The sequence below is a fragment of the Gorilla gorilla genome, chromosome 13 (assembly GCF_029281585.2).
Source record: "Gorilla gorilla gorilla isolate KB3781 chromosome 13, NHGRI_mGorGor1-v2.1_pri, whole genome shotgun sequence".
In the NCBI taxonomy this organism is placed as follows: domain Eukaryota; kingdom Metazoa; phylum Chordata; class Mammalia; order Primates; family Hominidae; genus Gorilla; species Gorilla gorilla.
Genome location: NC_073237.2, coordinates 113,751,207 through 113,776,936, shown reverse-complemented (window position 1 = coordinate 113,776,936; position 25,730 = coordinate 113,751,207). Strand labels below are relative to the sequence as shown.

General features: G+C 46.4%; 1 protein-coding gene across 5 annotated transcripts in view; it reads left to right on the top strand.

Moving 5' to 3' along the window:
- Nucleotides 1-1,333: 1,333 nt before the first annotated feature.
- The window catches only part of ASTN2 (astrotactin 2), a 983,906-nt gene continuing 959,509 nt past the window's right edge, over nucleotides 1,334-25,730 (top strand). For 2 of the 5 annotated variants that reach the window (XM_031014726.3, XM_031014725.3), the window contains exon 1: nucleotides 1,337-2,045. In XM_031014726.3, the coding sequence (XP_030870586.3) occupies nucleotides 1,604-2,045 (442 nt within the window). In that variant the 5' untranslated portion in view covers nucleotides 1,337-1,603. Of the gene's footprint in view, nucleotides 2,046-25,730 lie in introns of all 5 variants that reach the window. The other 3 variants (XM_055350513.2, XM_031014727.3, XM_031014728.3) reach the window with 2 other exon arrangements.

Genomic DNA, 25,730 nt, shown 5'->3' with positions numbered 1-25,730 from the left:
GTCATGTAAAAAAGCTAACATACGTACATGTCTAGCATTTGGAGAATGCTTTAAACACATTGTTATTAAGTCCAAGGTCACAAAACAGCTTTTGCTTTTTTCCTTATTTTCAGTGCTCTGCCTTTATCCAACGTTATTAAAAAATATATGATGAGAGAGGAGAAAAGCAATTTATATGAAGGGTTAAAGATAGAAAAGGGGAAAGAGACAGAAGAGGGAAGAGCTAAAAGTGAATGCATAGAGACAGCACAAAAGGTGCAGATGGGTAAGCTAGACAGAGATGAGAAGTTGCTCACAAATTATAGGAAAGAAGCATTTATAAGATTAAAGTCAAGATGAGAAGGAAGGAAATGAATGGAGAGATGAAACAGAAAACAGAGACAGGGAAGATGAAGAAAAGTAGGGGAGTGGGGAAGGGGGTGCACGGCACTTGACCCATGAAGAGGTGTCCGCTCCCTGGAGGGTCTCAGGTATGTGGGTCAGAGATAGAGTCAGCCCAAGACCAAAGGGTGCTGAATCTGAGGACCTAGCTCAACTTGAGTCTAGATAGACTGCAGGTGAAGAATTGGTGAGCACTCCCGTTCTCTGGGACTTGGGCAGAGGATCTAAAAGCCCGGGGAGCCAAGGACAGACAGAATAGTAGGTCTCTACCTCACACCCTTTTCAGGAATTTCACACAGAGAGCAGAAGCAGCCAAGTAGAGCTGCTCCAAGCTGGGAGCAGGGATCCAAAATAAAAAAGCGTGAGTGGGCTGGCTTGCAGGGCGGCAGCTAGGGGGCCAGAACAGCCCGGCTTCAGTCAGTTGTGGGGTCGGCGTTAGACGGTGGAGTTCGACGCCCCTCTGTCCATTAGCAATTAGTGCTAGCACCAAGGCCTGGATGGAGGGGAGAGGAAGGTTTGCGGGCAGTGGGAGAATGAATGCAGGAGTTGTGGCCAGATGGGTGGGAAGGGGGCTCTGAGGCTACAGGAAGTTATTTCAGAGACCAGAAAAGGGTAGGAGATTGGAGAAAGGACTTGTTCTTGGGCCTGAGGGGAGACAAAGTTAAGTCTTGGCTATCCAGGGGGCTCCCTATCCCCAAGAAGGCGGGGCCTTGAGCAAGGCTGGGCCAAGGCGCGCCCCCAGGTGCAGCCTCTGGGTTGAGCCGAAGGTGGGGTGAAGCCAGGAGAACTGGGTTGAGCCAGGGGGGTTTGGGGGGCCCGAGGGGGCCCTAAGTATTAGGAATTTTGGGAGTTTAGGGAGGGGTGTTGTGGCTAAAGAATGCTGTGAGGGCGGGATTGGGGGATCTTGGGAAAGGGGAGGGAGCCACTGGGACTTGCACGAGGCCGGGCGGAGCCTCCGAAACGCTCGGGGTCTGCGGGGGGAGCCGGAGATCGGGGACGGGCGGCTGGGCCCGGGGAGGCGGCGCGGGGGGGCGGTCCAGGGCCGATCGGGAGGCGGAGCCCGGAGCTGGGGGCTGCTGGCGAGCGGCTCTCTCCGTTCCTTAGCTCGGGCGTCCTGGTTCGCTTCGGCGTCCGCCGTCTCCGCAGCTGCCTCCTCTTCCTCCTTCGCCTTCGCCACCGCCGCCGCCGCCCGCAGCACCGCAGCCCCGCAGCCCCTCCCGCCATGGCCGCCGCCGGCGCCCGGCTCAGCCCCGGCCCCGGCTCGGGGCTCCGGGGGCGGCCGAGGCTCCGCTTCCACCCGGGGCCGCCGCCACTGCTGCCGCTGCTGCTGCTGTTCCTGCTCCTGCTGCCGCCGCCGCCGCTGCTGGCCGGCGCCACCGCCGCTGCCTCGCGGGAGCCCGACAGCCCGTGCCGGCTGAAAACCGTCACGGTGTCCACACTGCCCGCCCTGCGGGAGAGCGACATCGGCTGGAGCGGCGCCCGCGCCGGGGCCGGGGCTGGGACCGGGGCCGGAGCCGCCGCCGCCGCCGCGTCCCCGGGCTCTCCTGGCTCTGCCGGCACCACCGCCGAGTCGCGCCTCCTGCTCTTTGTGCGTAACGAGCTGCCGGGGCGCATCGCGGTGCAGGACGACCTGGACAACACCGAGCTGCCCTTCTTCACCCTGGGTAAGGCTGGGCGCCGGCACGCGCTAGATCCCAAGGAACCCCGAACCCCTGCGTGATGCCGGACGGGTGGGGGCGCCCTGGGGATCCCCGCCCGGGGCTGCCCCGAGTGGGTTGGCAGAGGGTAGAGGAGGGGCCCAGAGGTCGCACAGGTGGTTGGAAAGGAGCATGTGGGAGGAGGTCCTGGAGAGCGCGCGGCGGGAGCCTGGGGGCGTGCCAACCCTCCCGCAGTGGGAACCTGCCCCTCTGCCTCTCAGTCCCGACTGGAGCTCTGCTTGATCCATCCCGGAAGCCGGAGACCCCATTCACTGAAGGTGCTCTGGCTAGGGGCCGGAGCATCCCAGATCCTAAGCCAGTTTCAGGTCGAGCCGCCCACTTCTCCGGGTACCGTCACTGGCCACCGCCGTCACCGCCCCCTCGCTCTCGCCTCGGAGTTGCGGGTTCTGCCCTTCCAGATGGATTTTCATGAGTAGGAATGGAGTAGTTCCGTGTGGAATCGCTCAACCCGCAAAAGCGTGGCTTCCGCATGGGCTGAGTGACCTTGGCCAAGTCGCCTCCCTTCTCTGAGCCTCAGTTTTGGCCATCTGTGAAATGGGGCTGGAGAGACTTGAGTGGTTGCTGAGAACTGGGATTCCGACTCCGAGGTCTCCACGTTTAGAGCCTCCGTCTACCCCCGTTACCGCCTTCCCTTTCTACCCACCTCCCGGCAGAGAGCCGGTTTGTCCTTGCTGCTCACTCCCTGGGCTAATAATAATTACTTAAAGGCAAGAAAAAGGAGAGGAGAGGAGATGGGTGTGGGTGGGGGGCTCCAACGGAAAAGTTAATCAGAAAAGTTCGCCAGCAGCTTGCTGCCTGCTGGTTCCCTGCGCGAATCCCGGAGGAGTCGGCCCTTCAGTGGAGCTGTGGGAAGCGCAGCTGATTTCCCACCCGGGTAATTGATAGCTTAATTATCTCGGAGAGCGTTTACAAAAATGTTGTTCCCCTTAGCTCTCCCGCGCTCGCTGCTTGCTCGCTCTCCCCTCCCCTCTTGGGGGCGCGGGGCCTTATTGGTTGTCGGAGTCTGGCCAACAACAGCGCCCGTGAGGCGCCAGGGGCTCGCCCAGACCCGGAGCTCTTCTTCCCCGGGTCTTTTCCTCGGCGGGATCCGCCTCGGGCACCGCAGGTGAGGGGCCTTCCAGGTGAGAACCTTTACGATCCCTGAACTTCCGAGGTTAACTCCTTGCTCGCCTGAAAAGACCCACAGAATAATCAGCGGACTACGCTCCACTCTCCTGGTAGCCCTGATATTGTTAAAAGTATTTTTGTGACCCACTCCCCATCCTTTCATGCTGCCACCTCTGGGGATTTGAGCGAGTGCCAGTGGTTCTCCCGCTCTGAGCTTGAACCTCGAGGGTCGAGCCCCTGTACCCGCCCTCGCAGGCTGTAACCTGAGCGTGCCGAGCGTTCCGGGAGGAGAGGCAGCGGAGCGTCCTGCAGGTTCCCCGGGGACTCCCCGCGGCGGCGCTTCTGGGGTGCGACGCACCAAGCACACACACACAGACACACACAAACCAGTAGCTCTTCCCACGTTCACCTGTGGGGCTGCCCGTGTCCGAGAAAAGGAAGGAGGGTGGAGGTGGTGTTCCTTAGAGCGCCGCCGGACTAACCTCAGGCTCACAGCTGGCTCTTGCCACCTCCCCGTGGGGAAGGGTCTTTCTAGAGACACAGAAGGTATCCCTTCACTACCACTTCCATTCCTGCCCTTCTCCCTTCATCCTTTAGATCTCTCTACTCCGGGGTACTCTGAGAGATGAGGGGTGGAAATCCTCCCGCCCCCCAAACGGCCATTCAAGTGAAGGGATGAGACGGTCCTTGGGTATGGCCTGACTTGGCAGTGAGGACCACAGAGCATTTCAAGTCTTCGAGGATATGGAGGACCTGCTCCAGCCATCTATATAGGTGCCCCGGGATTCCTGGAACTGACAATCTTTGCCATTTTTAACTTTGGCTTTCAAACAGGATGGGTGCCTATGAGCCTGGGACAAGCTGAGTGAGAACCTGAGTGAGGAATTAGAAGTCTTGATTCCCCCGGGACCCATGTGTTGCTTGAGAGTCTCCTGGCAACAACCTGCACATGGAGACTTCCCCCTCCTCTGATGCACGGTCCCTGAGCCTGGCAGCTTGGGACCCTCTGCCCCTTGGAGAGCACGGGGCTGGCCTCCTTGGCAGCGCTGAGCCTTTTGGATGCATGCGGGGGATTGGGTTCTTGCCTCCTCCTTTTCCCCCTAGCGCCCTGGGCTGGCAGCTTTAGGCGCTCTCAACGGGGATTTGGCTAGCGAGGTAGTCACCAGATGGTTGGGTATAGCAGGAGCTGTGTAGGGAGACGTGGGATTTTTATTTGTGTTGGTCTTCGACTGTTTGTGTGTAAACACGGAGTGCACAATGAGTTCTGGGAGGGCCTAGCTGGCCGGAAATGAGAGTTGGTGCCCGCTGGGGGTTGGGGGGGGAGGGGTGAGGTGGGGGTGGTGGTAGGGGTGGGGTTGGGGCTGATACTATGAGTCATTTATGGCCATCTCTTTCTAGTGTCCCAAGGCAGCCCCATCCCATCCCCAGACTTTTAAACATCCTGCCTAGCGTTTGTCTCTGGCGAGTTGGGCAGCTTTCACTATCAGCTTATCAGTTCAGGGGATAAGGACATGGCCAGTGCCACAGTTGGGCATGCAAAGTTGGTAAATGCCAAACTCTGCCAATAGTGGGGAGTGTGGAGCCACCACTAGGGGGTGATGGTGTCCACCAAAGCCCTCTGGTCACTTTGGGTCCTGGGACCAGAATTAGTGGTGGTAAACCATCCCTGGTATTAAAGGGGGACAAACAAAAGGAAGAATTCTTAGTTTATTCAAACTCCAGTGGGGGACCTCAGGGTAATTTTGCACGCACTATCTCCCATCTGCGTGCACCAAGGTCACCTTCATACTTAACCCTGGCTCCCTCCATTCTACCTCTTTTGTTTCAGTGAGCAACTATTATTGGTAACGCCCAGACTGGAAGCAAGTCTTTTTTTTTTTTTTTTTTTTTTTTTTTGCAGATCCTTTCCTTTTTGTATTTCTAGTCTCCCTATCAAATTTCAGCCTGCCTTAAGTAGATGGAAGTTTCCTTCAGATGTGAACTATCTCCAAAGTTTGTTTGCCTGGGATTCTTCTTTAGAATCTGATTGTAAGTCAATGACATTGACAAAGTGAATCTCCCTGAAAGTGATCAAAGAATAGCAAATAGTTATTGAATCCTTAATGTGATGCTAAGAGCTTTCTTCCTGCCTTGTATTATTAATTTACATAACATATATGGAGTGGGCTCTACTGTTACTCCCATTTGCCAGATGAGGAAGTATTTTTAGAGAGGTCAAACACGTAATCCAAAGTCATGCCAGGAATCAATGGCAGACCTGGAACTGGAATCCTGGTCTGCCAGACACCTACATTCTTGTAGGTTGCTAAACTGGCATTCTGAACCAAATATGAAGTTTATGCAGGTTATGGTGCTGAATAGAGAGGGATAACAATCATCAGGATTGTTAGACAAGAGCTTTTCTCCAAAGGAATTTCAGCTACCTTTGGAGCTGACCTATGTAAGTTTGAAACTGAAATATGAGTTAAATGACATCCAATGACCCTTCCAGCTCAAAGTTTCATGACTCTTGGATGTCAAAGGGCATTTTATTTATTGGTGCCAAGGAGTGATGGAGATGATACATTCTGTAGCATCAGGGAAGGAAGGCATCTCTGTAGACTTGGAGAAGATTGGGGACACTTTCTGGACCAGAAAGAACCTGAACTAGGCCTTGGAGGATTTAATAGGCAAAATGAGGAAAAGTTGAATGCTAAAATGCAGCTTAGAAATTTAACACTGGTTAGGATCTGGAAATCTCAGCTCTGGCTCACTGTGACCTTGAATAAGTCATTTATCCCCCAGAGCTTCAATTCTTTCTGCTGCAATATGAGTGGGTAGACGAGCTCTAAAATAATCCTTTCGTGTAAAGATTCTATGAACTTGAAGTGCCCTGACCTACTCCATGACTCTGATAGCTCCTCTTGCTTTGTACTGTCTGTTTTCCTTTACTGGTAACATGAGGGTGGTGGGAAGGACTGATAGAAAAGAAAGAATTTGAGCAGGAACAACTGCCAGCCCAGGGCTTCTAAGGTGAACCTGCATGTCACTCAGTCCTCACTTATCTCCAGGCAGCCCCCGGGGTCTGCTTGTGGATTTAGCTTTCATGCCCACAGGTAGCGAAATGTCATCCTTTTTGCTGTGCTTGGTAGTGGTCGGGCAAGACTGTTTACTACCTGCTTTGATTCAGCAAAAGCAGGAAAAAGCAATAAAATTGAATAAACACTCATTGTCAACATTTTTTAGTAATTTGCTTTGCCATATCAACCTGACAGGAGAGGCGTGCGCTCTGTATTTGGGGGAGGGAGTGTGAAGAAAGAAAAGCTATTCATTAGTCTGTGTTTAAGTATACCTGCATGCGTAGAGCTGGCGGGGTCCCAAAGGACCATCCCAAAGGATGCTTTATGCAAGAAGCTGATGGCCTGGAAGAAGGAGGAAGATACGGTTTGAAATGCCAACTTGTTCAGGTCAGCAAATGTTCCTTGAAGGAGTGAGGGGCCAGGAACCTGGCCGGAAGAATGGTTGGGAGAAGGGAGTTTAGCCACGGAGGGCTGGAGAAGCTTCCTTTAAATGTCAACAATGAGCTGAGTGTGGTGGCTACTTGGGAGGCTGAAGCAGGAGGATCACTTATGCCCAGGAGTTTGAGGCTTCAGTGAGCTGTGCCCATACCACAGCACTCCAGCCTGTGTGGCAGGGGGAGACCCTGTCCCTAAAGAAAAGTCTGCACAAATTAAGAGTATGTTTTCTGTTGGAGAAGGGGAGGGTGTCTGATTCTAACGAATGTCTTGAAAGATCTGAGAGGATAGAGCTGAGCCCTACAGGAGGCTGTGTCCCCTGGAGCTGTCCAACAACCCAGTATGCTGACCCCTAACGGTAATACAATCCACCTTCTAGGTATTCAAGCACAGACTGGACCTCCGTTTGGCAGACATTCGAAGAATGGACCCACATCCTTGCAGACAGTTGTATACCCTTATTGCTTTCTGGTTTGGTTCTAAAGGTGGACAACGAGTGCTTACTCAATTTTGCTTTTACCTCCTTTTGCTGAATCAAAGCAGATGGTAATTTTTTTGGAGGGAGGAAAAAATCCTTACAAATAGTCATGAGCTGTGTCTTCTCTAGGGGTTTCTGACCACAGAATGTTCATTAGCATCAATTCCACTGTTTTTTTCTTATGTGTGAGGGAAAGATTCTGGGATGGAGAAGCAAGAAAATTTGATTTCTTGAGAGAAAGATAGGATTAAAACAATGTATGTTATTTCTTCTTTTGGTCACCAAGTCCCTTACTGCTAATTGAGATATTTGGTTAGCAGTCAAACTTCAAGTTCCCATCTTGGTGTGATGGTCTAGGTTTCTGGGACATTGTAAACAAGGGTCTTGGGGGAGGTGGTGTTTAGTGGCCTCTGATCTAATTCTTCTACTCTTTTCCACTCACTTCCCTCACTCCATACCCTACCCCACTTCTTTCCATCTCAAAGCCGATGAAATTTATTTAATGCTCAGGGCAGAGTGAAATATGTTGTCTCCCTTCAGAAAGTACTATGTTATTGAGACAGTATAGGGCAGAGAGAGGGGAGAGCTCATTTCAACCATCAGTAAGGCTTAGATTTGGTCAAGGTGGACCAGATTTGCTGTTTCTTGGGGGGTCAGTGATACCAACCTAGGCAGATCTGCAAGCTTTGGCGTGACCTATGGCTTGATCATTTTCCTGAACTGGGCCCTCAGTCTGCAAAATTACTCTGTGATTTTAATTTATAGCAGGTGCAGCAGGAGGATTGACTAGGCCTTTGGCTGGCAAGGCCTCCTGCTTCTCACCTCCTTGCTTTGTTATACACTAAGCCTTGTTTGCCATAGGCCATTGTGAACGTGTGTGATGTGGGGAGAGGAGGATAGACTGACAGCGACCTCTTGAATGAAGTCTGGAAAACTGTCACCACAACCGTCGACTTTGATGGGCTCCCAGCATCACAGACTCACAGGGCATTGAATTCAACCCCTCTATTTTATATGGTAACACTGAGGCCTAGATAAGGGAAGAAACCTACCCTACAGTCCAAATTTAAGCCCAATTGTCTTGAAGCCCACACTGCCTCTTTCTATCACATTGCTGGGCCTCTCACAGAAGGCATTGGGTTTAAACATATCACAGATTCTACAAGTTAGTTCAACATCATAAAGGGGGACACTCTTTCCTCTCCCCCTGTCAAAAAAAAAACATCTACAAGGAAAAATCTCCTTAGGGAAATTGAATTGGTTTTCCTACCTGAGTATCCAACTGATTGGCTCCAATCTATCCTAAGCACCTGAGCTGATGGGTTTTGTTCTGGGGCAGAAGGAAGCCTCACTGCCTCTCACCCTAGCTGCCTTTGGGGGTGGGTGGAGGAAATCTGCTCTTTTCAGGAAAGGAAAAAAAAAGTCGGGTTTAACCTTGGGGTGGAGCAGCATTAGAGGAGGCTTCCTTTCCAGAGCTGATACTCTCCCAAGTTCTCATACTGACCAGCTAGTGGCAACAAAAGATTAACTATAGTGAGAGAGAGAGAGCTGGTTTTTCTTTCCTTGCAACGGAGCAGACAGCCTCTCTGCCCCCAGAAAGAGGCAGGCAGCAATGCTCAATGAGAGTTGTTCTATTTTCTAGCACTTGTTCTCTCCTTTCACTGGCTTTTCTCTACTGACTATAGCTCTTTTGGACAATAGCCCCCCAAAAGAACTCCCTTTTGAATGGAAAAGGAGTGGGTGGTGACTACATAATGCAAGATTCAAAACTGAAATATGTGTAGCTTTCTTACTAGCATACTGGAATATGTAAGCATCCAAGTCTGTGAGTTGAAATTTGACAAGCATGTTGTAGGTTACAAACTATGAAGGGAAACTACTTCTTCATCCCTAGTGCTGCAGTCACTGTCAAGGTCAGGCCTCAACACTTCTCTCTACTACAATTACAACAGTCAATGCACTGATCTGTCTACCTCTAGTCTTATCCCCTCTAATCCATCATCCGTACTTGCAGACAAAGTGATTTTATTAAAAGCCCAAATCTGATAATGGCCATCCTCTTGTAAAGCACTTCACTGCTTCCCCATTGTTCTGAAGATGTTGAATTTCCCCCTCCCTATTGTAGTAGTACAAGGTCCCTGATCACACTCTGCCAGATTGTCCTTTACTAAGAACCCTTCCTTCTTATTTGGCACCTCTACCTCACCACCCCCTGGGGAAATTCCTTCTTGCTTTTCAAGAGCGAATTCAGGCGTCAACTTATTTTTGAAGCCTTTTCTGACCCCTCCGCACCAGAGTTGAACACTCTGAGCCTTGGTGCCCACTATCAATAAAGACTGCTATAATCATAGCCAGACCATTTGAATCACTGAGCACCAGTGATGTGAGAGTCACTGTTCTATGTGCCTAGGATACATCAGAGAACAAAAGACAAAGATCTCTGCATTCAGAGAGCTTTTATCCCTCTGTGTTTGTGTGTGTGTGTGTGTGTGTGTTAGGGGACAATGACAACAGACATAATAAGTAAATAAATTATGTAGTATGTGAGAAGATGAAAAATTCTACGGAAAAGGGAAAAAACTAAGGGAAAAGAGAATCGAGAGTTCTGAGATGAGATGGGTTTTAATATTAAATAGGATAGAATGAGAAGAGCTTATTGAGAATGTGAGATTGGAACAAAGGCTAAAAGAAGGGGAAGGAGTTAGCCAAGCAGCATCTAGGAAAAGCACATTCCAGGCGGAGAACAGCTCCTAGCTAGATAATCCTAGCTGATTATCTAGCTTAGGAGCACATCTGGACCTTTCAAGGGACAGCATGAAGGTCGGTGTTGCTGGAATGCAGTGAACAAGTGGTGGTGGAGGAGGGGGGTGGCAGGACAGGATGTCAGAGAAGAAAAGAACAGTCATGTAGGGCTGTACAGACTACTGTCAGGATTTGGGCTTTGACTCTGAGTGAAATCAAGAGCTCTGTAGAATTTTAAGCAAAACAGTGCCAAGGTCTGACTTATGTTTCAAAAGAATTCCCTACGCTGCTCCGTACAGGACCAACGATGGGTGCAGGAAAGCCTGAAGGAGTCTCTACTGATGAAAAGTAATGGTGGCTTGGAGCAGAGTGAGACCAGAATTTACGCTGTGTGTTTCCTCATGTGTCTCACGCTGTTTGCCTATGTACCCTGTGAGCAGCCAATGTACCTCCTTCATCTCTGGGGCTGTGGTGACTCACCCTTTACTTGGCACATTGTAGGTGTACAGGAGATCTTAGAGAACTAGAACTCTGTGTTTGCTAAGTGTCATCCCAGAATCCACAGTAGACAAAACTTGAGATGGGCTGAAATTGCACTCCCCTGTTAAGAGTGAGCCTAAACACTATCCATCCCACAGAGCCTTCCCTCTTCTAAGCACCCATAGCCATTGCTGCTACCTTCTCCTGTCTCCTGATTATTTTGGGGTGATTGCAGGATGGCTAATGAGAACAATGTGATTAGAGGAAAGATCATTGTGTTTGGAGAAGACTCTGTCTTGAGCAGCTTGGAAACCAGGTAAATGATTAGAACCTTTGCATTGTAGCAAATGAAGAGACAATATAAGTTTCAGGGAAATGATACACCATGGTTCCAGGATTATCAAATATCAGAAATGGAAAAATTTAGGATATTATCTAATTGAAACACTTCTATATAAAGATGGGGAAATCAAGGTCACCAAGCCTGTGGTAAAGCAGATGCCAGATCCCAGATCTACTGACCCCTATGTGTTTTCCTTCCATCTTAGGGAAGGGCAGCTGGGAAACTGGGGACAGGAGGAGTTGGAATTCCAGAGTTGTAATGTAACTGGACTTTATCATCCTACATAGGATAGGCTATGAAAACTGTGACCATTTTATGTAACATGTACTATGTCCCAGGTGCCATGATGGTACATTTGTTATCTATTCTTTCTACAGTGCTGAAGGACAGATGTAGCTCATCCCATGTTATAGGGTGAGTTCTGAGGCTCAGAGGAGTGAAGGAACCTACCCAAGATCACACAGCTATTATACAGCTAAGCTCAGTCCAAATCCAGGTCTGCCTGGTTCCATGGTCTATGTTCTGTCTGCCTTGCATGCTGCATAGAACAAGAGATGCTCTCAACTTTTCATCTCTAGACTTTTTTACTTCTTATGTCATCCTCTTCTCATTACCAAGAAGCTGCAGGCGTTTCTTATATAGGAACTTCAGGTGTGACAGCCTCACAGGCCCAAGGGACTGAGCACCTTGTTCTGTGCTGCCAGGAGCTGACTTAGCAGCTCCCCAGGCCCCTTTGCTTGCTCCTTGCTGCTTTGCCAAGACAGCATCAGGTCTTGTCTCATACTCTCCAGAGGCCTCTTGTTACTCCTGGACCCACTTGACAAGCAAACTCCTATGTTTCTGTGCCTTCTTGGTTTCCTCTCTCCTTCCCTCCCTCTATTCTTTCCACCTTCCCTCCTTTCTTCCCCATCCCCTTTCCTTCTTTTTTTTCCCCCCTTTTCTTCTTTCCACCCAACTCTTAGAGAGTTGTCACCTCATGCTCTGCCAAGTGTTTACTAGGGGATCAGTGATCTTGTCCTCTGAGAAATTTGTATAAGCTCTATGTCCTTTTTTGGGAAATGATCAGGGTGTCTGGTGTCTGAGATGTAGCCACTATCTGGCTAGGTGAACTTGCTTCTCATTCCTGCTCAACCTTGTCAAATTTTTCCACTCTGTACTCCTTAGCATCATTGTGCAGTTTTCGTGTTTCCTCCTTGAATACGGGATCTATATTATACATACATACACACACATACGTAATATATTATAATGCTATACAAATCCAAATATATAGTGTATCCTTCTAGATTATTAGAATGAGGTAAAATGATGCCTTTGAGATCCAACCCAACTCCTTCATCTTTGTAGCGAAGACAAGTACATTTTCCAAGGTCCTGCAGCTAATCCACAGCACAACCCAGTCTCTAGCTCAGGTCCTCTGATGGTGGCAGTGTGCTACAGTGGGACTTTTGCTAGGTCTGAGGACCAAAAGTCCTGGGATCAAATCCCAGATGTGCTAATTCCTAGCTTTAGATTGATGTATGCCACTTCTCTGAGCCTCTGCTTACCCATCAATAACATGAAGAAAACATAATAGTCACTTAATTTTGGAGAGCCCTCCATAACCACATTTTAGTCAGCACTGGGCACTGTGCTAACTTTTTACTTACACTAAGCTGTGTGATCCTTATGGAGATAGTGTGTGCAAAGCACCTAGCGCAGCGTCTGGCACACAGCTTGGGCTCTGTGCCTCTTCGCCACCTGGAATCCTTTTTTTGGAAGGAGGTGGAGGTATGAATCAATAATTAATGTAAATTTCCTTTCCCCTCCCCCTCTTTCCACTCCCTCATGCTCCTCTTATGCCGCCTCTCTCCACCTCCCCTCCTCCCCAGCAAGGCAAAAAAGGATGAAATTGACCATTGATGTCTGCTTATTCTCTCGGAGCTGGGGGAAGCTGGGGGAAGCAGGGAATTCCGGGGTTGTTTGAGGACAGTTGGGACAGAAGAGCTCTTAGAGACTGAGTCTAAGGCAGGTGGGTGTTGTGGGAGCAGGCGGGGCAGAATCCTCTCCCTTCTGGTGGTGGCTGGCTGACAAAGCCTTGCTCTCATGCACCCAGGGAAGTCACGAGTGGCTTTGCAAGCAGCCGAAAAGGGAAGGAACATTTCCATTAGCAGAATCAGCAGTAAAGAGATTTCCAGTCACAGTAATAGCTGCATTTGGGGGAATCATTTCAGTGGTGGCTGAGGGCAGAGGAGGGAAGGGGGTGGGGCATCGGGGGAAGGCACAGGAAGACGTCTGGTCTACTTGCACAGAGCTGGGAGATAGCACCAAATTAGAGCCAGGTGCCAGACAGGGTGACTATTCAGGAGCAGGACTGGTCCTTTGACAAACATTCTGGATTCCCTATTGTCCTCCAAATGGACAGAGCTCCATTCTAGAGGGTCCCCATGGGAGGGTGCACACTTATTCAATGCTTCCTTTCCTCTGATTATCTGAATTACTCTTTTCAAGACTTTTACAGCCAGCAGCAACTTGTTTGGCTCCCAGGATTTGTAGGTGGAAGAGTTCCCAGATTATTTAACCCAGGCTTTCCTCAAGTTAGCTGCTCATCAGAATCACCGTAGACCTCAGGCTCTCAAGACCAGACCTACTGAGGCTCCTGGGGAGAGGCCTGGGAATCTGAACTTCAGCGAGTGTATTGACACCCTGGCCTTTACCTAGAAAACCTCTGTGAAGTGAAGCCCTGTGAGAAGCTCTTCAGCCTCATCCTCCGATGTTCCTTTCCTCCCTCGAGGCTCTAGCCTCATTAATGACTTGCAAATGTCTGAGGGTAACATGCTTATTCTCTTCTCTCTGTTTAGATTGTTTTTGTATTCCTCGTTCACCTGGCCAGCTCCTAGACTTAGCTCTAGCATCTGCTCTAAGGGGTGTCATCTCTAAGGAGCCTTCTCTTTCTCCTCTTGGGCTTAGGTTTCCTTTTCCTGTAGACCTATATACCCTCCATCACACCACCACCACCATCCCACCCCACTCCCTGTAGGGTTGCTCTATTTAGCAAATAAAAATACAGGATGCCAAGTTAAATTTAAATTTCAGATAAATAATGAATACTTGTTTAGTATAAGTATGTTCCATGCAGTATTTTGGACATACTTATACTAAAAATGTCTCGCTGACTATCTGAAATTCAAAGTGAACTGAGCGTCCTTTATTTGATTCAGAAGCCCGTAGGAAACCTGTGTTTCTCTCCTTCTTGTCTGGGATCACACTATTGATGTGTGATTTGCCCCCCAAACCTGCTCTACCCACATCTTCCCATCTCAGGAAATCAAACTATTAGTCTAGTTTTTCAAGCTAAGCAGTCATTCTTCATCCTTTTCCTTGCCTCTTATCCTTTCAGTCAGCTAACCCTGATGGTTTTGCTTCTAAAATGATTTTCAGGCAGGGTGCAGTGGCTCACGCCTGTAATCCCAGCTCTTTGGAGGCGGAGGCAGGCAGATCACTTTAGGTCAGGAGTTTGAGACCAGCCTGGCCAACATGGTGAAACCCCATCTCTACTAAAAACACAAAAATTATCCGGGTGTGATGGCAGGTGCCTGTAATCCCAGCTACAGAGGAGGCTGGAGCAGGAGAATCTCTTGAACCTGGGAGGTGGAGATTGCAGTGAGCTGAAATCGTGCCACTGCATTCCAGCCTGGGTGACAGAACAAGACTCTGTCTCAAAAAAACAACGACAGGAAAAGATTTTCAGAATTAACTTTTCATAGTTTCCACTGGCATCACCTTCATCCAAGCTGCCATCCTTTCCCATATCAGCCTCCTAACTGGTCTTCCTGCTGCCTCTCCCTTCTCTGTCCTTTCTTTATGCCATACTATATATAGCCCATGGGCCAAATCTAAACAATTGCTTGTTTGTTTGTTTGTTTAGCTCATAAGACTATTAACTTTTTAAAAATAGTTGACAAAAAGTCAAGAGAAGAATAACATTTGTTGACATGTGACAATCATATGAAATTCAGATGTCAGTACCTATAAATAAAAATGTACTGGAACACAGCCACACTCCTTTGTTTATGTGTTGCCTGTGGCTGCTTATGGTCTATAATGACAAAGTCAAGCAGTGGCAATAGAGAGTGTCTAGCCTGCAAAGCTTAAAATATTTATTAACTGGCCCTTTACAGAAAACGTTTGCCAACCTCTGCTCTACACAGTAGCCAGAGTGATGTCTTCCAAAAAATAAATTATATTTTGCCACTCCCCTGTTTATGACCTGCAATTGTTTCTCATTGTTTTTAGGATAAAATCCTCATTCTTTTTCAGTGTCTACAAAATCCTAAATAATTTGCCTTTTTCTCTGAGTTGCCTTCTACCATTTCCTCCCTTGCTCACAAAACTCAGATATTACCTCCTCCAAGTAGTCTTCCTGGACCAAAGTAGCACCCTTATACACCACACTCTCAGCTATCTCAATTATTTTTAAAAGCCTTTACCTGACAGGTATTTGGAGGCAGGGAGTGTGTCTTGTTCATCATTTTGCTCCCTCAGCTACATAGTTGAGGAACATCACATAGTAGGTTCTGAGTAGATATTTCCTGACAAAATGGGCAGAAATCGGGGTGATAGTTTGTGAACACCACTTCTGATGGATCACTACCTCATCAGGTTGTTCTGTTGTTTATTAGGAGGAGGATTCCAGGAGCTAAAGTTTATAAAGTATGTTCAGCAGTACCCGGCACTTAGTACATGCTACCTATGTGCTCGTTAAATAAACAAAAGTAAATAAGCCTGTACCTTAATCCCTAATACCAGCCCCCTCCCTACCTCTTTTGCAGCTGGAGAGAGCTTAGGATCACTTGAAGCAAGTCATGTGGTTAAAGATCTCATGGAACCCAGAGGCAGTGTAATATGGTGGAGAGGACTAGAAATAGGAATCGTGGGTTTTGGTCCCAGTTCTGCTGGGTGTCTGTGGTCAAGTCTCTTCCTCTTTTCAGGCTTTCCCTCATCTCTAATGTGATGAGATTAAACTAAGTGATCCTAGGAGCCCAGGAGGGAGAGAAGGGTTCCCTCTGGGAACTTCTGAGGCTGGAGTTACAGTTAAAGCTTTCTCCTTTCCTTCTCTCTCTATCCTTTCTGGGGCCTCTGAAGATCAAACACTCAGCTCTGAACCCAGGTGCGACTAGAGTTTTCAAGCCCAGTCTCACACTAATTTATTAGGGAATCTTATTCAATTAATTTCTCTCTAGACTTCCCCAGGGAGGGGGACTGCCCAAAGTAACCAATTACCGGTCTGCCAATGGCGGGGTTCCTACTGTCCCTCCCTCCCCTCTTTTCTCTCTCTCTTTTATTGTCCTGACCTCTTTAATCCATCTCTCCAAACCACAGAAGCCTCTAGGGAATCGCCCCCACTCACTTGCCTCCCTGCTTCCAGGAGGGAACAGACGTTCTGTCCTCCCCACAAAAGGACAGCAGGTGGAAAGACTGATGGCTGAGAAAGGGCAGCTACAGAGCTAGGAAAACCAAACAGGTTTTGCAAGTCTGGTAAGTACACAACTGTGTTGAATTTGGAGGTAGTGCCTGGAGTCTAGTCCTGTTTCTGCCATTGATTTGTTGTGTGACCTTAAATAAATGGCAGTCCTTTTTTGACCTCAGGGAAGATTAAGTGAATATTGTAAGAGCCAGGTCTCTTTCAGGAAAGCAGGGAAGATTGGGCTGCATAGGCTACTCCAAGAGAGAGGAGAAATCATCCAGTCTGATTTGCTGCAGAATCCCATGTGCCTACAGATGTGTCCATCATATAGTAGATACTCAATAAATATTTGTTGAATGAATAAATGAATAATCAGTGGAAATTATGTTTGGCCATACTGCCACTGTCCACTTCTGTATTCATAACGGACATTGCTAATCAATCACTTCATGATAGCCTGAGATTCTTTCTCAATGCAATGCCTCATCAATCACTACCAGTCAATTGGGATTAGCATAGGGGATGAATTTTATTCCCATTTCCTAATCTAAACCAGTTCAACCCGAAAACCTTGGCCTCTCTGCCTGGTGTTAAGACCTTTTAGTAATTCTTCAGTGGTCCTTCCATCCCAGACCCTGTGCTGGATCTCTAGTGGTATAGAAAAGCAGGGTGCTCATAGACCCTTATTGCATAAGGTCAGTAGTAATGGGATTAGCTATATTTATTTTAAAAAGGAAACTTTATATCACTGTCATGAATGAAACACCAAAATAACTTTCAGTAAATGGAAGATAGCCTGCAAAAGTAAGTATGTCTCTATTGAAGTTAAAACACTCATGTGCCGTCTAAATTCATCTCTGGTTCAATACTTGGAAAATGTTGATCGACCCAAGCACAGAGATGAAGATAGTCCTCTAAAATTCAAATTTTGCTCACTTAAATGTCATATTATCTTTCATATTATATATTTTTAAAATATCTTTTCTGCCTCATAACTACCATCTTTTAAGATCCAGCGTGAATATTCCCTCACTCCTTCTAAGATGACTTTCCTGGCTCCCCCCAAAACAGTTATTTCCCAAGCATTTCGTATATTCAGTGCAGTCAGTATTTTCATAGAAATATTGTTGATTGCATGTCGGCCTTTCTTGTTAGTATGTAAGCTTTCTAAGTTAAACATCATTTCTCTTTAATATCTGTAATTCCAGCAGAGAGTACATGCGTGTTTATTGTATTTCCAACCTCAATTTTACATTTTGGGTCAGGCGCAGTGGCTCACGCCTGTAATCCCGGCACTTTGGGAGGCTGAGGTGGGCAGATCACAAGGTGTTCAGGAGATCAAGACCATCCTGGCCAATGTGGTGAAACCCCATCTCTACTAAAAATACAAAGAATTAGCTGGATGTGGCAGCGCATGTCTGTAGTCCCAGCTACTTGGGAGGCTGAGGTAGGAGAATTGCTTGAACCCGGGAGGCGGAGGCTGTAGTGAGCCAAGATCGTGCCACTGCGTTCCAGCCTGGGTGGCAGAGCAAGACTCCATCTCAAAAAATATTAACAGAAAGAATACAAGGTTGTTGTAACACATTAATGTAATTCGGAGATATTGTAAAGGAAAACCTGAAAGTCTCTCCTCCACCCAAACACATTCCTCAAAGGTGGCCATGACAAACAGTTTGCTGGAATGCTTATGGAATGTGGAATAGATATGTTTGTGAATAGGCACCTTTGGTGCCAAAGAGGGGAAGAGATTTGTCCAAGGTCATTCTGAAGTTTCTTGCAGGCGGCACAGAGATATTGATAAAATTGTCTTTTCATTAGGGCACTGGTTTCTATAGCTGGCCTCCATGATAGATCAGGGGAGTATGAGTTGCTCTGGATTTCTGTTACAGAGATGCTCCACTCTTAGCTGCCTGTAACATTGGAGCTTCAATTTCATCTGAACAAAACATTCATTTAGACATTTAAAAAACATTTTAGAAGGATGGCACTATGTCCAAACCACAGCATCGGCCTCCATTCTCCATGTACAATATATTGGAAAGGAGATGGTTAATGTTCCTTCCACATTTTTTGGTGGTAGTGTGATTGAAGGAATCTTACTGTCTGTCTTATAATTAACATTAAGCCAGCTTTACAAACCACCCTCTAGAATGTTCAGGCCCCTGAATCTATCTCAAGATTTCCTGTAGGTCTTAGGGAATTTTCTTTTTTTATTTTCCTTTGCTTGATTTACACATACAATGCACACACACACACATATACATAATATGTAACAGAAACATTCGTACATGTACACATATACATACATGTATGCAGATACATATGAGACACAGAGTGTGGAATATGATGATTCTTCTGTCAGGAGAAGTAGAAGAAACTGAACTCAGCAAAGGAGAAGCTAGGAAGGGACTAGTTATTACAACCCGTTGGGGGTGGGTGTCTCTGGCATGGCATTTGACATGATTGCTAAATCAGTGCTTCTCTTCTTCTTCGTTAAACTTCTCATTTGTGTTGGGAGACAAACTATTCAGGGGAGGGCTAACTGCATTTAGGTTTAATTCCTTGCCCTAGAAATCCTTGTTTTTGAAGCCATTTAGACTGGCAGTTGGTCAGTTAGTAGAAAAAGTCCATTAAAGTGGAGAATCATAAAAAGTAATAGACGCACCGTAAACATTTCATTTTAACTTAAAATACGTAAATGTGCATACATTTGCCAATTATTAGATGTAGGCCCAAGGCTGCCTCTTGGAGGCTGGATCAGCTGATTGGAGTTCCATGCCATCTGTCTTCCATAAACCATGCTCATAATACACCAGATATGATCTCCAGTGTTGGTTGCATTAAAGGAGACTGAGGACCTAAAGATGCTTGCCAAGTGATTTTTCTAGAGTTTTATGATTCCTTTCTAAATTTTTATAGTTGTCGCACCTGACCTAATTCAACAGCAATATTTAAGTGACTTTCTTTGTTTTTTTTAAATAGTACAATCAACTTAGTCCTCCTAGAAACCACTTTCTTGGATGTTCATAAATTTTTAATTTGCAGAATATTTCATTAAGTTTTGTACATTTTTAAGTAACTTAAAGGGTGTAATTGGATTGTTTGTAACTCAAAGGATAAATGCTTGAGGGGATGGGCCAGGCGCTGTGGCTCACGTTTGAATCCCAGCACTTTGGGAGGCCGAGGCAGGCGGATCACAAGGTCAGGAGTTGGAGAACAACCTGGCCAGCATGGTGAAACGCCGTCTCTATTAAAAATACAAAAAATTAGCCAGGCATGGTGGTGCGTGCCTGTAATCCCAGCTACTTGGGAGGCTGAAGCAGGAGAATTGCTTGAATCTGAGATGCAGAGGTTGCAGTGAGCTTAGATTGGGCCTCTACACTCTAGCCTGGGTGACAAAGCGAGACTCCCCCTCAAAAAAAAAAAAAAAAAACTTGAGTGAATGGATACCCCATTCTCCATGATGTGCTTTTTTCACATTGCATGCCTGTATCAAAATATCTCATATAGCTGGGTGTGGTGGCTCACGCCTGTAATCCCAGCACTTTGGGAGACCAAGACGGGCAGATCACTTGAGGTCAGGAGCTTGAGACCAGCTTTGCCAACATGGGGAAACTCTGTCTCTACTAAAAATACAAAATTAGCTGGGCATGGTGGTGCATACCTGTAATCCCAGCAACTCAGGAAGCTAAGGCAGAAGAATCGCTTGAACCCAGGAAGCGGAGTTTGCAGTGAGCCAAGATCAGGCCACTGCACTCTAGCCTGGGAGACAGAGTGAGAGACTGTCTCATAACAACAACAACAACAAAACATCTCATGTACCCCATAAATATATGCACCTACAATATACACACAAAAATAAAAAATAAAAAGTAAACTATTTCTTTAAGTTTTGTAATTATAAGACATATAACGAGCATAAGCAGGTCTGGAAAACAAATTGGCTTCCTGTAAAATAGAACTTAACGGGTGGCAAAGTCCTGAGTGCTGGAGAGGCAGCACTTTAGCAGTGTAAGCATTCATAGCTGGGGAGGCCCGAAATGTTCTACAGAGATAACATGAAACGCAGGCTCATCTGGCAGTCAGTGGAGAGAAGGCCAGCTGTAAGCTTTTGAAATATATACATTTCAGGTTGACAGAGGTATTAAGTCATAGCAGTTTTAGTGGCTGAGGCTTTAGATATCATTTGTCCAAAATTCTGATTTAAAGAGGAGGAAACAGAATCCCAGAGATGAGCCAGGAAATCCTGACTCTTGTAGTTCATAACCCTTCCTTGGATTCCTCAGCCATTGCCATTGATGTCCTCATGCTTTGGGGTGGCCTTCTTAGGGAGGCACCCCACACTATCCCCTATTTTATAGATGAGAAACCTGTGGTTCCAATAGTAAAGTTGCCGAGCACGTTAGAGCTGCTGTTAAATTCCCAGATCACACTGACTTCCCAAAGACCAGGAATGTTCTGTAGATTCTTCTTCTTGTTGTTTAGCAGTAGCTTTCAATATTTTTAGAAAATAATTAAACGTTAACAAATATTTTTTCCATCTGGGACCACACCTCAACAGGCATTCTCCTTCAAGTCCTTTTTGCCCTCACCATGTACATGTACGGTTTCATGGGGGTTCTGTGTAACTCTGCCAATTTGCACCCCAATTCCCCAGATTATCTAAATTCAGAACTCCAGGGCCCTTCGGCCACATCCAGCTTTCTTATTGCACAGAGGGAGGCAAAGGCTGGGAGAAGGCTACTACATTTCCTGACGTCAAGGGAGTGAGGCTACTTATGAACACAGAACTCAGAACACCAGCCTTGAGTTCTTTTGTCTCCACTGGGTTTCCCAGCATGCCTACCTTTAGGGACGGTTGGGCAGGTAACAAGAGGGCAGTGTGTGTGAGCGGGCTGCCAAGAGTTCCTGTGTTTTATGAGGTGCAGAGTATAATTCAAAACCTATTTTGGGGATGTCTCGCCCCATAAAATCTCCAGCAGGAATGGCTGGGAATTTGTTTTGACTTCCCCAGCATGTTTTTTTAAAGACCTCTTCTCCCCATCTCATTTTCCTTTCTTCTGTGTTTCCTTTCTTCTATCCAATTCTCAGGCACCCTGCCCCAGTGGCTTATGAGGGGACACAGTGGGGGCGGCATTTGGGGAAGGAGTCCTGCTATATAGGTTAATGGGCTGACAAATGATTATGAGAAAGCACTCCTTTCTTGGATGATTCTGCCTCTGAAAAGACATTGGCTCAGGAAATGACTTCAGGGATCTGCCTTTCACAGTGATAGTTAGACTTTTAGATGCCATTCTTGTTGTGGGAGAAATAAGGGTCCCATACAGCTTTCTGTCTTGTAATCCAGTAGCAGCTCTTCCTTCCTCATTTCCCCCACGCTCTTCCCTCGTTTCCACCACCCTCATCACTCTCCCAGTCTCTTGGAAGTTTCTACTGCTGCAGTTTCTTTCTTCAAGTAGATACTTGAAGAATCATTCCCAAAGGTTGTCTTTCTCTCATGTGGAATCCTCAGTGGCTCCCCACTGCTTTACAGGATTAAGAGTAAATTCCCTAGCAGCTGAGTCCTCTGCATGAGGACCCAACCCGCCTCTATTGCTTGTCTCTCTCACAGTTCCTTTGCCTACACTTCAGCCAAACTGGGGTTTTTACTGTCCGGAAAATACACTTTACTTTCCCATTTCTGTGACTTTGCTCGAGCTGTGTCCTCTGTCAGGGACAACCTTGTTCTCCTGAATTTCTGCTGGTGGAACTTACCTGTTTCGTATAAGCTACTTTCCTCACAGAAACTTTCGTTCCTTATTTCTCCTCCCGCTTTCCCTCTTTGCCTTATTTATCTTTGATTAACTTTATTCAGGACACTTTATTTATCTTTCTTAGGCCTCCTCCCTTATATTGATATATTGATGTCTCTCTCTTATCTCATCCTCCACCTGCAAAATCCAATATAGTAGCCACTAGCCATATGTGGCTATTGAGCATATGAAGTGTGCCTAGGATCACTGGGGAACTAATTTTAAATTTTACTTAATTTTTATAAATTTAAGTAAGAGCCACATGTGACTCTTGGCTACTACATTGAATAACATAGACATAGAACATGTCCATTATTGCAGAAATTTATGTTGGACAGCACTGCCTATGAAAGCCTTGAGGGGATGGAAGGACTCTTGCCTTTTCTGTCTCCTGTTGCCTGGTACAGAATCTGTTATTGAATAGGTGCTACCAATTAATGTTGGTAGCACTGACTTTCATGACAGGACTGTAACCAGTAACCCCAAAGAGATCCACTTTGAAAATGCAAGTTTAAGGCAATTTATTTTGAAAAGACACCAAGGGTTGCTAATACAAATATTGCATCATAAGCTTGCATTCGCAAAGTCTGGTGCATCTTATAGTCCAGGATGTCCTAGATGAATCCTATTAATCACACTTACCAGTAGGAATTCTGGACCCTTGATGGGCCTGTTCTCAGCCATCCCTTCCCTTCCCATCTCCTCCTCCTCCTCCATATCCCAGAGCTTGCCCATTTCACACCAGAGCCTGCCATTCTACCCTAGAGTCTCCCCATTGCACCCCAGAGTCTGCTTATCCAGCCCCAGAGCCTGCCCATTCCACCTCAGAGCCTGACCATTCCTAGGCCTTAGCAAGAGGGGTCTCAGGAACTCTCAGTCCCTGCGAGACAGGAGCGGATGGAACTGTCTGACATGAATGCACAGGTTTGAGCTTTCTTTCATCATTGTTTTATGGAAGATTTATGAATGTTTCTTCCAGAGAGAACTCTTGAAAACTCTCCCGTGTGAGTGATGGCACGAGAATGGAATGCAAGAGGCTCTCCTCTCTTTTCTCCTCTCCATCCTTGTCTCATTCCTTGCTTTCCTCAGTTTCCTTTCCATTTCCACTTTTTAAATTTCTTCTCTTTTCTGTCTTTAGTGTTTTTTTCTCTCACTTTCTATTTACTTTTAATGTCTCTTTTCTCCTCTTTCTCTACATCTGTGTGTGTGTTTGTGTGTCTGTCTTTCCATCACTTTCTCTCAGTCTCTGTCTGTCTGTCCCCAACAATCTCAAGTTCTCTTTAGAATCTCTGAGCACAAGTCTTTCCTGTCCGCCTACCCTAACCAGAGAAACCAGCCAAAGCCCCTTGTTGACCAGCGTGGCGCCATCTGCAGCTTAAAGCTGGCTCCTTCTGCTCAGGGTCAGACATTCCAGTATGGTATTTGCAGCTAAGGAGAGAGTAGAAGTGAGATTTTTGGCTGAGGAGGGGCTGGCCTTTCAGGGAGCAGCTCTAGCTTTCATGTGAGGTCAGAACCTCCACATTCCTGACAGGTAGCCTCTTTGTCTACTCCTGTTACCAAATGTGACTCCAAATGTCCTGAGTGAACTTAGAGGCCACCATGACCACTTGGTCCATCTTGTGCCAATTTGTCCATGACCTTGATTTTTAATGTGAGGTGGGTTTTTGAGAGCAGCTGGTAGAGACCTGAGTGTCTTATTCCTGTTTTGCAAAGCTCTTTTTCTGTAACTCTGGTGGGCTCCTCTTTTTCAACCTCCTCTGCTGCTCTTGCACTATTCATCACCAGCTCTTTTTTAAAGTTTTTTTCCTCAGGGCATTGGAAACATCTGCTGGGTAGTTTCAGAAGAAAACTTGCAAGACTGATAAACTCTCTTAAGAGACTATCCCTTCTAAAATTTCAACTCTTGGTTGTAATTGACAATGAAAAGCATTTGAGCTAAGCTAACATATCCCTAAAATATCATGTAGCCTTCTGATGTGGGCAAAGGAGATTGAGTTTGACCTTAAAGGCATATGCCCAATTAGGTTGTAAGAGTTTAGTAATCCCTTAAAATAGTAATCGGTATTAAGAGGAGCTCTTACTTCAAAAACAAAACAAACAAACAGTACAAAACAAAGAAGAAAGAGAAAAGACCATGACAGAAAAGAAAATAAGCTGGTAACCTTTGTGCCTATCTGCAGGGTAGATTTAAATTTGCTTCCAGAGAAGGATTAGAAGTATCTCTTGTAATCCTTGGATTTCTCCCTTTGTTTCCCCTCATTTCAATGTTTAACCTATGATCAAAGCTTATTGATTTTTCTCTCAATGTAGCTTTTGAATCCATGTATTTCTTTCCATCTCTACCTTGCTATAAGTTACTAAGAACTCTGACCTATAATTCAATAGTTTCCTAATTGGTCTCTCAGATTCTCTCTTGCTGTTAATCCCCAGGCAGGCCTTCCCAATCCATTCTCACATGCTGCCAGAACGACTTTATAAACATGTACATCAAATCATGCCTCTTCTCTGCTTCAACTCATGACTTCCCATTGTGCTTATAATGAATGCCCAAGACTATGGGAACCTACATCTTGTATCAGCATAACCCAGATGTGAGATATGGAGTCAAAGGAGATCATTTTGGAGCTTTAAGATTTGACTATTCTGCCGGATTTCAGACTTGCATGGGGCCTGTATCCCCTTTGTTTTGGCCAATTTCTCCCATTTGGAATGGCTGTATTTAACCAGTGCCTGTGCCCCTATAGTATCTAGGAAGTAACTAACTTGCTTTTGATTTTACAGGCTCAAAGGTGGAAGGGACTTGCCTTGTCTCAGATGAGACTTTGGACTGTGGACTTTTGAGTTAATGTTGAAATGAGTTGAGACTTTGGGGGGCTGTTGGGAAGGCATGAATGGTTTTGAAATGTGCTTATAAGATGAGATTTGGGAGGGGCTGGGGCGAAATGATATGGTTTGGCTCTGTGTCCCTACTCAAATCTCATCTTGTAGCTCCCATAATTCCCACGTGTTGTGAGGGACCCAGTAGGAGATGACTGAATCATGGAAGCAGGTCTTTCCCATGCTGTTCTCATGATAGTGAATTGGTCTCACAAGATTTGATGGTTTTTAAAAAATGAGAGTTTCTCTGCACAAGCTGTTTTTGCCTGCTGCCATCCACATAAGATGTGACTTGCTCCTCCTTGCCGTCTGACATAATTGTGAGGCCTCACCAGCCATGTGGAACTGTAAGTCCAATAAACCTCTTTCTTTTGTAAATTGCCCAGTCTTGGGTATGTCTTTATCAGCAGCATGAAAATGGACTCATACTTAAATTCATGATGACTTCCCATTGTGCTTATAATGAAATACATGGTTCCTAATCAAGGCCTACAAGATATTCAGCTTTAGCTGTCCCTTAGAATACAGTTGGCCCTCCGTATCCTTACAGTTGGCCCCTCAGATTCCTAGGGTTCCCTATCCTCCTAGTCAACTAACCTCAGATAGAAAACTTGTCCAGTCCACCCTCCATTTCTGTGAGTTTCCATCTATGGTTGGGTAAATCTATGGATGCAAAGCCTATGGATATGGAGGGCCAATTATACTTGGGAAGCTTTTAAAAATACCAGGACCTGGGATCTACCTTAGGCCAATTAAATCAGTGTAACTAGGGGTAAAACAGTTTGGCAGTTTCTTGTAAAACAAAGCATACTCTTACCATGGGATCCAGTAATTGCACTCCTGGGTATATACCCAAATGAGTTGAAAACTCG